The 13,823-nt window shown below is 37.6% G+C and overlaps 1 protein-coding gene across 4 annotated transcripts in view; it reads right to left on the reverse strand.

Annotated features, from left to right (window-relative positions):
• The window catches only part of FSHR (follicle stimulating hormone receptor), an 83,405-nt gene that overhangs the window by 14,129 nt on the left and 55,453 nt on the right, over nucleotides 1-13,823 (reverse strand). For 3 of the 4 annotated variants that reach the window (XM_035320483.1, XM_035320485.1, XM_035320481.1), the window contains 7 exons: nucleotides 13,093-13,167; nucleotides 12,577-12,651; nucleotides 5,786-5,857; nucleotides 3,540-3,617; nucleotides 1,684-1,794; nucleotides 620-688; nucleotides 433-507 (listed from right to left, as the gene is read on the reverse strand). In XM_035320483.1, coding sequence (XP_035176374.1) covers nucleotides 433-507; nucleotides 620-688; nucleotides 1,684-1,794; nucleotides 3,540-3,617; nucleotides 5,786-5,857; nucleotides 12,577-12,651; nucleotides 13,093-13,167 — 555 coding nt within the window. The remainder of the gene's footprint in view (nucleotides 1-432; nucleotides 508-619; nucleotides 689-1,683; nucleotides 1,795-3,539; nucleotides 3,618-5,785; nucleotides 5,858-12,576; nucleotides 12,652-13,092; nucleotides 13,168-13,823) is intronic. The other variant, XM_035320484.1, reaches the window with a different exon arrangement.

Consider the following 13,823-nt stretch of genomic DNA (forward strand, 5'->3'; position numbering starts at 1 on the left):
TTTTAAACAGTTCAAGGAGGAGCAATTCAGATTTAAGCACTGAGAACTAACTCACCTATTTCTGAATTTGCTCCAAACAAAAAACAAACAGCATTTTCTCTAGAAAAAAAAAAAAAAAAATGAAGCTGAGCTACTCTCTTACAGAGCTTAATCCACCATGTAGAGGAATCTGGAACTAAATCCCTGGATGGAAATACTCCAAAAACCCTGAGGACAGAGTGAAAACATGGATCTAGACTCTCTTGGCTTCCTTTTTTTTTTTTTTTTTTTAATATATATATATTCAGAATTACGCCTCCAATTTTGAGTTGCAGGACTTGTGAGATGTTGAAATCCAGGCTTGTATTCGTATGTTCTTCTTTGACCTTTTCTGGGGGCTTAATGATGAGAAAACAAACAAACAAACAAAAACCAAGTCTGAATATTACTTACAAAACAACAGGCCCGTTGGCTCCTTGAAAGACCTCATTTGGTAATTTTTCTAAGTTCTGATTGTCACTTAGATTTCTGAAAAACACAATATTGATGCTAAAACAATCTGAAATAAATTAAAAAAAATTGCAGAAATAGCTACCTTCTAATAATTGCTTTTCAGAAAGTAAACAACAGAAATAGTTACAGTTCATCCAGGTAGGTTCCATTAAATGCATGATTCTCAATTTCCTGAATCCCATTTTTATTTAGCCATCTGCAACAGAGAAAAAAAATGCATTCTTATACATGTTCACAATTTATATGTATGTAATTAAAATCAGTGAAAAGGATCTCAAACAAGTAAAATTATTAAATAGATGCTTAAATTATGAAGTTTCTGTGAATCCCAGCAGATAAGTTCCCAATAGTTAGAGGAAGGATTTAGAGAATACAGATATGAACAGGGCAAATCAGCATTACCATAAGAGACGACAGCTACAGTAATTTTTTGAAACGTAAGTAGAAGTGATTAAGACAACGGTGCTGCTCTGCTGCCCTGCGAAGCCTCCAGTGAATCTAATAAAGCTGGTCCAGGTTAACCCCAGAATGGGTGAGACCAGAACCTTTCCTACTGGTGTTGTTGGTGTCATCTACTAGATGCTTTTTTCTAGATGTTTTTGAAATAGCTTAACCTTTGCCTATAATTACAAAACAAAACAAAACAAGAAACAACCAACCAACCAACAAAACCCACAAACCAAACCAAACCAAACCCCAAATCAAACAAAACAACAACAACAACAAACAAACAAACAAACAAAATACAAGATCCAGCAAGTAAAAAAGGATGAGACAAACTGCCTGGGAAGCAGCTGGTTCTTCCTGCACCTGCTGTCTCTTCAAATTATATTGCCTTCCTGCTCTCCATCTCCCCAGGATCCTTCTCCTGAGAGAAGACACAGGTAGTGAACTGGTGGGGCTTTCTGCCAAGTTTTTACTGTAGTGCATTAAGTAATTAATGTTTAATGCCTTTCCATCTCTTCCCTTCATGGTCCTGAAAATTTACATTTGAGTCAGTTATATTTATCATCTTTACAGTGCAATCTTTCATCCTGTTGCTTTGCAACTCACGCTCTTTCCAACAGGGCATGAGAAGTTTGACAGGTTTGACAGGTGGCAAAACTGGTGGCGTGATTTAATGAAACTATCAGCACACATGGACGTAGAGTTTCTAATTCACACTGAAAACTGAGCATGCAAGTGACCCACTTATCTGAGGTCTGAGGTGGTGAGCTCAGGTCATCATGAAAATCAGTTATGGGTCTGGCTGAAAGGATTACTCTTTTGACCATGGAAGGCAGATGTGCATAATTCCAGTGTCTGTCAGGTCAGATCAAGAAAACTGTCACTGTCCCCTTCGCTTGCATACACTATTAGACATGACTGAGCAGGCACACAGGAGAGACATGTCCCTGCTTATAGCATTTAAAACATTTATTACATTACATTGGTCTTACCCATTCATAGCTCCCAAGCTGATATATATGCATTTAATCACAGGATTAGCTCTTACTGTTTTCTCTCACTGAATATTATGCTAATACAATGAGATACTAAGGATATAAAATCTGAATTACTGTTGCCATGCAGTGTGGACTCCTGTCACCTGGTAAATTGCATTCAGGTAGTAAAAAGAGAAAACAAAATTTTAACTAAATCCCAAGGTTTCATTGTACTTCTTTCTCCATCGTTACCTGGACAAGATTCTGTTGAGACAAATTCTCTCCTCAATTCAACCAGCATCCTTACTGACTCCCCTGAATAAACTGGAAGTCTTATGATAGCAACAAGTGACAATGGAGGCACAGATCCAGAGCATGGACATATGGGCTTTTCCTGGCTAGATCAGTATATTTAAAAACCACTTAAAATTCACCTGCTGTGTTGATCCCTGCATAGGGTAAGCCTAGATGTAATCCAAATTACTGGCTTGAACATGCTGTGAGCCTGCTACAGTAAACCTAGTAAAACTGGCTCTCCCTGTACTGTGGAAGTTCAATGGGTCCTGGGTGTTTGGAATGCTTGAGGGGTATTGGGAGGTCAAATCCCACTAAGATCTGACATGTATATTTCACCCCATAGTAGTATTATGGAAATAAATAAGGTATGTGCTACGCAGTGCTCTGACAAAACTAAGTCTCATGTGGATAGCAAATACTATCATCATAGGAGAAAAATAAGTACATTTGGGGTATCGTTACTTGAATATGTTTGAGTTAACTGAATGACTATCTCAGCTGTGTGTGTGTGTATAAAAACTTCAGGAACTTGACATAGGCAGAGGTTGTGGACAACTGATGGGGAAAAAGGAGAGATAAAGGCCAAGTGACTTTAAACTGTCCTCTCTTCCAGTATTGGTGGCCTGACTCTGTCCCACCAAAATCAATGTGAACCAAAGCAATCAGTTCTTGCTCATCTCTTTTGGTGTGATAGGTAAATGGCACACACACTGGGAATTTTTTCCAGTCTGGCTAGGCAAAACGAAGGCAACACACAATACATTTTGATATACTAACAGAAAGGATCAAAGAAGCTAAGTAGTTTATTAAAAAACATGACCGTTCAAGTCAAACAAAAAGTCATCTAACCACACAGCATGAAACTGCATAGTGAACTGGCCTGTATCAATGCATTAACTTTGTATACAAATATACAATATTTCCAAAACATCTACATATATTTTGCCTGAGTAACAAACTTTGAATGATGTGTCTGACTATAAATATTTATGAGTCACAGCATCCTGTTGAACACAATTTGTATCACATGAGTTGTTGTTGTAGGTGGAATATATTTAACCTTGGCACCAGTAATTAGAAAATTCATTCTACACTGTGATTCTAAAATTAGGGCCAGAATTAGAATACAACAAATACCACAAAAACATTCATTTTTCATGACAGTTAAACAGAATACAGAGATTCTGGGGGTAGAGGAGAAGTCTAAAACCTGAAATTGAATTTGGAAGCCAATAGAAAAGAGACCATCCTCTGGAATCCTCAACCCAATTCTGGAGAAGGAACAAGCAAACAAAAACAAGAATGGATTTGTTATGTCTTACTCACAGAATCACACTTTCAGAACTCAGGCCCATGAATGAATTTCTTTCAATTGTACGTATATTGATATTGTCTTGAATATCTCTGAAAAATAAAATACAATAGAAAATACACCTTTTTGTACTTCTGTAAGCCTCTCAATATGTTAAGGTATTTCAAACGGTATTTTTCCTTATATTCAATCTGAGGAACTGTTTTATGCAAAGGTTGATGACTTAAGATTTTAAGAGAGCAAACCTTTCTGATAGAAGAAGGTGAAGGCAAAACATTTCTATATTCTTGTTCTCCACACCTCCATACCTGCCTCCCAGATCAGTTTAAGCCATTGAAATGCATAAAAGCTTGGTCTCATAATCCTAATGTGGATGGAATAGTTTCTCCAGAAAATATACTATCCAGAAAATGCAAGTTGAGTGGTTGGGAGGCCGCCACTTCTCTGAGCCTCCCAAACAAAAGATGGAAAAGCCATTAGCCTTTTTGGCCTGATTCAGCAGGATACCTAAATGAATATAGTTCCATGAATAGTTTTCCTCCTAATGTCAATGTGTTTGATTATAAGCTTTTGTATGTGCTTAAGAACTTCAGACACAGGACCCCTGTCAGTTCAGTTTGTTGAAGTGACAAGTATGTATTTCAGTCTTTCAGCAGTTTTGACTGATGCACAAAAAGAACGGCAGATATACATTCTGTTGCTTGCTCAAAATAGACCTCAAAGAAGTTAAACAGTATTACTCATAATTTAGACTGGGGATATGGTTGTTTTCATGCTGTTTCTGTTGGAAAGCACGGAACAAAATGAATTATCTGCAAAGCTTGAAGTTAAAAGCCATTCCAAAATTATCTCATACTGACAGTTATTTAACCACAACTGTGTTACCATCCACAACATTGCATTAGCTGACACTTCCAAACTTCTGCACATTGAGATCAGCAGAGGTAGGGATAGGGAGGGAGTGCAGCACCCATAGAAGCAAAAGTTTCCCACTGCTAAGGGGAAACAATAAGGCCCTCATAATTCTCAATAACCTGTCAAGATCTATCTTTGAGATTTAAATATTGGTGCAACTGAAGCCAGCAAGAATTTTCTTATTGACCTCAGTGGGGGCAAGGTTTGAACCAAGGTCTATTTCAGGTTTAGGCAATGTCAAAGCCTAGTTATTCTTACAGAAAGTGAGGAATTTCACCTGAAGAAAAAATCTTGCTCAGCACAACATGGTAAAGTCTAGTTAAGACTGATGATAAAGGTATACAGGAGGAAGTTTCTGTAGCTCCACATCCATTGCATTTGTTTGATGGCTTCAAGGAGCCCTGAAGGGCAGTTCTCAAAATTACAAGCATATTACAGAGATGTATTTTGTATATTATATGTGTGTATACAACATTCAAGTGTCTCCCTGTATGCTTTCTATGCATTTCTATTTATACTGATGGCTCTTACTAAGGCAATTGCAGGATTAATGTTTCTGCAGATTTTAATCTTCTAATCAGATTCAAAGCTTGTCCTATGCACCAGTAATCTATCTTGTCCAAAAGAAGAGAAAAAATATTTGCCTATTTCCCAGGTTTTCTGCTTTCAGTTACACTCAGAACTAATGGGAAAATTTCTGTCAATATATTTTTCCATTAAAAACCTCAAATTTTTATGATATACAATTTTTCCAGAAAAAAGTGCTTTTACAGTAAAAAAAAAAAAAAAAGTCTGCTTTCACACAAAATTTTACATTTTTATCGCCCTTTTGGCACTGGATTTTTTCATAGAAAAATATTATTCATTCCCTGGACAATTTTATTGCCAGTGAAAAAAATTAGCACGGTATTTTTCCTTGTTTTTGTTGTTTTCTTTGCTGTGGCCATCTGTCTACTGAAAATGGCACCAAGATCAGCAACTCTTTCCATGCAGGCTAGAGAACTGTCACCAGATGGCAACAAATTTCCACTTCCACCAGCCTGGCTTGAATTTCAACCAGTGAAACAACTCAGGGGACTACAAGTCCCTTAAGACATCTGGCTGTGCATTTATAATGTAGTTAATGGAAGAGTAGTCAGTAGACTGCAAGCTACAATGCTTGACAGAATGGAGAACAAGAGAATACTGAGACCTTTTAGGCCACATTAACATCAATGCCTACAAAAGTGCAACTTAAAATGCTATCATGAAGGTAATAAGCAAGCACAAGGGCAATCATATCTTGAAAGATTTTGTTAGAACAGCAAAATGTTCAAAAGGAGCTTTTAAAAGCATTATGACTTACAGTAAAACTTTCTGGAAGGAGTGCACCTTCTGGACAACAGGTAAAAACCTAAGGCCAGTATTTGATATTAACCTAAAGAAGAGAGGAGAAATTAAGATAATTAATTCTGTCCCAAGAATGAAGCAATAACTAACAAAGAAGAAAGCAGATTGTACTTAAAATATAAGCCACAAAAAGTAGCCTTTTGCCACATACGCAGCATTTACCCAGAGGAATCTTGATATTGTAATGTAAAAAGGTTTTTGTCAAAAGCATAAGCTGTTCTCCCCCATTGCAGTCAAGGGAGAAAACATGTCTGGGATAATTACATTTCCTCCTGATGATCTCAGGAAATCTTCAGTATTAATTTCCCAACCATATTCTAAGAAATCAACCACACAGACACAGGAAAATTATTTTCATAGAATCATTAAAATTAGAAAAAACCTCCAAGATCACCTGGTCCAACCATCACCCTACTACCAATGTCACCCACTAAACCATGTCACTAAGCACCAAATCCAACAATTTTCATAGTAGCTCTTCAAATTAAAAAAATACAAATTAACTTACCACAATTTTAATCTTCTACTCTAAATGATGATACATTAATTCAATTGGAAATATCATTATTTCATGAAAGTGAGAGACACTTAGGACACTTTGTTCCCAAGCACCGTTGATATCAAGGAACCAAATACGTGGGAACATTACAGCAGTTTGCTTGATGGGAAATGGTCTTGATCCTCTGCATTTAGCCACCTTCAGCCTCCCACCATGCTGGGCACTGCTGGCTTCTGTTTTGCTGTTCACATCTGTGAAACACTGTCCCAGAAATGCAGACTTTGAAGGAGAATCCTGTGCCCACAGCCAGTGAGGAAAAAGGGGGACAGCTATTGACAGTGCTGCACCACATCCAATTTAAGCAATTTTTGTTGCCCGGAACAGTAGCAAGGGTAGGACAGAAGCAACAAATGATATTGCCATGCAGAAAGAGAAGGCTGGTGGCTGTTCGGTGGCTGGAAGGAGGGCTGAATGCCTCGCTGGGGAAGTGCAGTAGGAAAGAGGAGCTGGAGTTTGTCCCAGCCACCAAAATATCTCATTACCACGCTGATGCTACCAAAGAAAAAGAAAATTTGGGTTCTTGAAAGAGTAATTATCTCTTTGTATTTTTAGTGTGTGAGATGTAGAGAATATTTTACTGAGCATATTGGTTCCTTAAGGTGTGTATTAATAGTATATGGAAGGCATTTTTTATCTTGGCACTTTAATAGGACAATATTCTTCCATTACTGGATGTGATTTTTTGGGGCAGATTCATTCCTGAATGGTGTTAGATGGTGATGAATAGCACTGCTTGAGACTGGAAAAAAGCAACAGCATTCATTTGATGTCTATTGTGAACCTAGACCATTTCAGAACAGTTGCAGACTTTCAAGTTTTACAAACTGAACTGAAACCAAACAGCCAAATGTGACAACCAAATCCATAAGGACCAAAAAGGTCCATAAATAGTCATTCACTTGTAGGAATACTCATCTGAGCTCTCTGAGGCAGTATTTGGATATTCTCAGAGGTTCATATTGAAAAGCCAACTGGTTATCTTCCCCATAACAAAAAGCATTGCATTATATGTAGGAAAAAATTAAAGAAGTATAGTGAATATTCATGAAGACAATTTGGAAATGTTGCTGAAATGTCATTGACTGTTTCATCCCAGGAGTCAGAGTGGTCTGACATTACATTAGCTTAAAAATCACAGCTGTCGTGTGACCAAGAAAGCTCTACAAAAATGCCTTTGAAAAACTATTGCATGTAGTTAAATAGAAAGCAGGATTAATGAAACAGGTGGATTTCATAAGCCTGTTATTATTTAAAGTACTTCTGCACTTATAGTTTGTGAAAGGAATTAGCAAAAAAAAAAAAATAAAATAGAAGCAATAGAAGAAGAACCTTCAAATACCCCCTTATAGTATTTTAAAGTACACTCTCTAAATCATTGGAGAAGTACAGAGTTTTATTTGAAAGGTGCCTTTACTTTTAAATGAGTCATACGCTAAAATTCATGCAATTCATTTTAAGAGCCACTTGTTAAATACAAATTACAGCACACATTTGCTTTAATAGGTAAATGAAGAAGCAAACTGCTTCCAAATATTGTGTGGTTATTGCAGAACCAAGAAGACATTAAAAGCTTTCCTTTCTACTTTACTTTCCCAAGGAAAGCTCGATCCTCTTGTTCCAGTAATGAAGGATGATGGTACTCCACTATATGCTGTTCAAGCACTACTCCCAGTGGCAACTTAATCCACATGACTCAAAATGCAATACTGGTTAGCAGGGTTTTTGCCTTATATGTGTGAATAAACACATTCAAAGCCTTGCGTGACGCAATACTACTGATCTTTCAAGTAATCCGAAATTGCTTAGGGTTCAGTTTACACTGGTGATTTGACATCACATGAGTGAGCAGCATGAGATGAAGAGGAAAGCATCTTCAACAAATTGTTACATATTGAAGTAAATCTAAGGGTATGAGGTACTGATTGCACAGAGGCACAGAACAGTGATTAGGAATAGGAGAGGATGTTCTTTTAATTAATTGCAGAAAAAGAACTGAAAAAATGCTTAGCTAGAGTGTGGCCTAGATCTCTCTTCTCTTTTTATTCAGCCAGGAAATCTCCAGAGGCCTTTAAGTGGATAATCTTGTTAGAAATAATCCAATTTTCTGAATATCTTTCTTGAAGGACAGTTTTGTCAATATGTTTACCATATAATGTATACATCCTGAGTAGCCTTGCTTTAAACAAGTGTCCTCTTTAATCTGTGCTTTAACTGAGTTCCCACTTGCCATATATAAACAGCTCAGTAAGAACCTGCTTTTCAAATGGCTGATAGCTGCTTTTCAAAGCTTTAATTATCAGTCTGAAAAGGCTTAATGGAGTCAGCATTTAAGAAAACATTGCACCAAGAGCACCAGAGAACAAAAAATTTTCAGTAACTAATTCCTGGAAGATTCTGGTTGCTTATCTCCAGATACAGCAAATTTCCAGGCCTTTTTAATATGAAGTTGGTAGGAGCTATTCTGAAAAAACCTGGACCATGGTTTACCCCATCAACTTATTGAGGATGTTTGCTAAATTGCAAATGCTAGGTAGGCTGAGTTAAATACAGCATCACTCAAGAAGTATTATTTATGTGCCCCTTAATCATGCTAGTGACTTTGTACTGCACTCCAGCAAGAAAGTCCTCTGACTCACGTGAACTGGCCTTGCAGGCTACGCTGAGTTTATAATCCATGGCACTCACTGCTGGCAAGGTCTTTAAACATGAGGCTCTCATGCAAAAGGATGGAGTGGATATCACTTCTTTTTATTGAAAATCCCATTCTGTGAAAAGGGTCATCCATTTGTGGACAATTGCAGGTAATGTGGACATCTCTATTAGGCATGACTAGCTGCATCTGCAACAAATACGGATTGGATTTAAGAAGCACACCAGGAATATGTGTGTCAGGTTCTCCATGAAATAAGGACAGGCAGGTACAAGCATCTGCAACTCTGGGCTGTTCTCTCCAGAATGAAAAATATTCTAGAGATAAAAAACATTTTAATGGCCTAAATTTCCCTTCCCACCAACAATCTAGCTGTATGCCATTAAAATTGATCTGAAAGAAGTGTCACATTTAAACCTTTCTATTTTAAGATGAGATTGCTTAATACAGGACATCGATGAATGCACTGTAAAAACAACCTGAGGACATAGAACTAATTTTGGAAAGAAAATAGGTTTGAAAAACCATCACTGCATTATTAAACAGACAATGCCAGAGCTATCCTAATGAGAGCCAGACAAATAATCTCGTACCCATGAAAAGGTCAACAAGTTACCATTTCGAAGCAGTCTGTCTCTTTGGCACATATCCAGGAAGACCAATTAACGATCCTCTTCACATCCTCTTCTAAAAGACTGGCAGGAAAGTTTAGGTTGCATTTTTCTAGAAGGCTTAGGATATTTCAGCATTGCCTTTTCAAAGTATTTTTTCTCTTTATAGTATTTTTGCCATACTAGTAATGATGATGCAGGAGACAAAGGGAGTGAGGTGAGTGGAAAATGTATTTGTACTCAAGTTGACACAGATAAAAGCATATTCATGTTCAACTGCTAGTGGCTATAACGAGCCCATAAAGCTGATGAGAGGGCTGACAATGTTAGCCAGAGCTTCTTGCCTGCCAATAAGTAAGATCTAGTGGCTATATGACTATTTTTGAAGCAGCACAGATAAAGTCTTGGAAGCAACAGTTGCAAAGGTCATTAAACTGATGGGCTATGGTGTCTAGCCTCCATCTCAGGCATTAATACTGATTAATTTGTCTCAAATCTTTTCTTTCTTTTTTCTTTTTTCCTTTTTCCTTCTGAAATTGGCTAGTAAATACATACATATATATATGTATATATATATATATATTTTTTTTTTCTGCAAGATTTTCTGAACTGCATTTTAACAGTTCTGTTATAGCCACGGCACTGTCATGAGGAATCAGACAGACTACATGTCTCATACCCTGTCAGCCTGCCACTGAGACTGGAAAGTTAAGAAAGAATCACAACAAGCTCAGAGCAATGTGCACATACCAGAGCCCCCTGCTCTGGTGTGCTGGTTGCAGCTGGGTCTCACCAAACGTCTTTATCCTGAGATGCAGGGGTGCCTGTGTCAGCTAATCTGACCAGGAAGGATTACAGAGGTCTTACATGAAGGTCTACAGCAGAAGATTGGGTCAAAGACCTCTCCAAGTACATGCCTTCCTCTTCAGCTCTGCTGCCTCAGTGTGGTCTATTTGGAAAGCTGGTATAGACCCCAGCTGGAGATGCCTCTGGGGGACCAGGGCATATGAGGGTAAGTCAATTTACTGCAAATTCAGCACGTATCTGTTCTACTAATTCAGACACATCTGCCCTTTTTAAGTGGGGAACATAGCTCAGAAACTGCTGAAAAGCTATCTTGATTAAAGTGTTTTAACCATATCCCTGTGATGTTAACTGATGTTGCTCCACCAAAGCCAAAGGTGTTACATTGATTTATACCCACAATGCAGCCACCTCAAACCTTGTCATTAATATGAAAGACACATTCAGTAGTTCAGATTCTAGGAGCCATGATGTCTGCACCTTTTGTACTATTCAGTCTTGCAAGAGTCTTTTTTTTTGCCTCCTAAAATAATAATAATAAAAAAAACATATAGTGGATGCAATATGAATCCATTAGAATCATAGAATATCCTGAGTTGGAAGGGACGCATAAGGATCATTGAGTCCAACTCCTGGCTCCGCACAGGTCTACCCAAAAAATCAGACCATATTACTAAGAGCACCGTCCAAACACTTCTTAAACTCTGACAGGCACCAATGATGGATCTTTTCAATTTAAATTAGAGAAAAGGTTTGGAATGAAAATGAACTCAAATGAAATGGCCATGGATAAAATCTGAATAAATTTTCTAGTCACCAAATCATTGTGTTTCTGGAAATGCTTTCTATGAAAAACAGAGAAAGGAGAGACCAGTGGAAACCATTTATAATGCCAATAAACTACCTAATTAATGGGATAGAAGGAATGGAGTCAGTAAGAAATGGGATACATTGTATAGCACTAAACAGACCTTATCTCTTAAAGTCCAAATATTAAATCTTGAATCTTGAAGCTCAAATTCAAGCCAATGCCTCTTGGCATTTCTGAGCCCAGAATCTGCCAGACACCAGTGATTTTCAGAGGCTTGAAACACTCAAGCTTATTGGACCACTGACCTGATTTTATCCCATCTTTAAGAAGCAGCTAATGAGACAATTAAGCACTTATTTACTCAAAAGAAGAGATTGTGATCAGCAAAGCTTCTTATATGAGCAAGGAAAAGAAGATTGGGTATATATGCTCAGCAGGATGGACATATGAAAGTCCAGATAATATCCTGTTTGCTATATATGCTGTTGTTAGGCAAAGAGCACTGTAGGAGCCTATTTAAGCTACAGCCATTAAAAACAATTACTGCTAAATGGAGTTAATTGGACTTCATTTAGGTTTTAATACATAGCAGAGGAGATGTCATTAGTCATGTTAAGGTCACATGCTAAAAGCTGTGAAAATATTTTGGGTAGTAGTTTATTTTAAGGATGGATTAAATTATCACTGAATTGTGATGGCAACCCCATGAGGTCAGATATGGCAACCACAGTTGTGCAAACTCCATTCTTGATGAAGCTGGCTAATAAAATAAAGTTATAGCATACACCAGTACATTTTCATTCTAAGGTTTTAATCATCTCGCAACCAGTATTAGTAAAAATCATTGTTATACCACTGTCATTGCTAAAGAAAAGAGAATTTGAATGCTTAAGACCATGTGTATGAAGTATAACAGAAGACAGAGCCATAGCAAAGACAGATGAGAGATTTTTGTAGGCTAAGTCCTACAGTTTTCAGGAGGAATTTCAACCTAGACCTGTTTTCATAGCCATAAAATAAATGCCCACATCCTTCTTTCATCATTCAGTTTCCACATGTTACGTAGAAAAGCTCAGGTATTTAGTGTGTGGAGATCATTGGAGAATCTCCATAGGCTCTTCATAGACAATATTATCTTCAACTTTTCTGAGGACATGAGGACTTGGGTGTGAAATGTGGTTGACAATACGCAACTAAGTGTGTGGGGTGGGGAAGTGAAGACTGGGCATTACCTTGTCATCATCAAATTGCTTAGCACAGGTTGGATCATTTAAAATTACTATGGAACTTTCAAAAAGCAAAAAAATCTTACAAATATCTAAGGCTCGGAAGGTGCTGAAAGGCATCTTGATCGATGTACACGAGGTTGTTGGCCTTCTCAATTCTTCTGCAAAGAGAAAGTGAAACGTCAGAAGAAATACATCAATATATTGATCTTAAACTGTCTGTGGTTGCATCCTAAAATATGCTTGGTTGCCCCAGGATGTAGCAGTACTGTACACTAACAGATTATTATATATATATATATATAATATTTTATATATATATATATTTGCGAGCAGATCTACTTCCAAATAGCAGCCTACCACAGACTGGTAAACCCCGCTGCTTTCTGGTATCAGCAGTGGTTTGATGATAGGTTTCAGGCTGACCAGGGAAAGAATGAGAGTTAGATAAGAACACAGGAAAGACAGAGGGAGATTTCCAATGTTCTTGTATTACTATGGATTCTTCAGAGCTTACCTGAACCAAACTGCAAAACCTTGATACTTGCCTATAATGCATCTTTATAATTGTCTTCTTTGAATTTAGATTGCTCATTACTTACATTTCATGTAGTTTGGGAAGGTTGGAAAACACATTTGCTTCTATGACCTCCAAGGCATCATTCTGTGAGATCTCTCTGAAAAATAATTAAAAAGTCAATATCTTTCAAGCCATGCTTTCAGCCAAAGGGTGAAAGCAGAGAATGGGCAAGAGAAAAACTCGCATGGAACTTCTTCCTAGATTACAGATCAGTTTTAAAAATCAGGTGGACATCAGATAATAAAACAGATCTCAGAAATGCCTATGAACTGCCACCAAAGGCAAACAATGAGAGTCTGGAACAATACATCTTCTGAGGCTGAAACCTGTGTCTAAAACAGCAGTCCTGCACCTCCTTCTGTCACCACACCCTGCCTGTATTGGAAGGCACCACCACTGGCTATTGGATCTTTGACATCACTAATTTCTGATGGAGAATTAATGAAAGCTTTTAACTCAGTGCAGAAAATAGGGCACGAAAGGTGACTGAAACGGAGTTCCCAAGCTATGAAGTTCCCAAGAAATATGACAGCCTTAGCAAGTAAGACAGGCTGCTATATTGACCTGATGTAAACTTTAGTGATTAAAATTAAGTCACCAACAGACACATCCTTATTGACAGGAGCTGGAGACCACATACGTGAAGAACTCTTCCATACCCTGGAGAAAACCCTATTTAATCTTTTCTATATATGATTAATGCCCACTTGCAGCCACAGAACTGCAGAATAAAAATGGCTAGTTTTCTGTTAT

This window comes from Oxyura jamaicensis, chromosome 3, assembly GCF_011077185.1.
Source record: "Oxyura jamaicensis isolate SHBP4307 breed ruddy duck chromosome 3, BPBGC_Ojam_1.0, whole genome shotgun sequence".
Taxonomy (NCBI): domain Eukaryota; kingdom Metazoa; phylum Chordata; class Aves; order Anseriformes; family Anatidae; genus Oxyura; species Oxyura jamaicensis.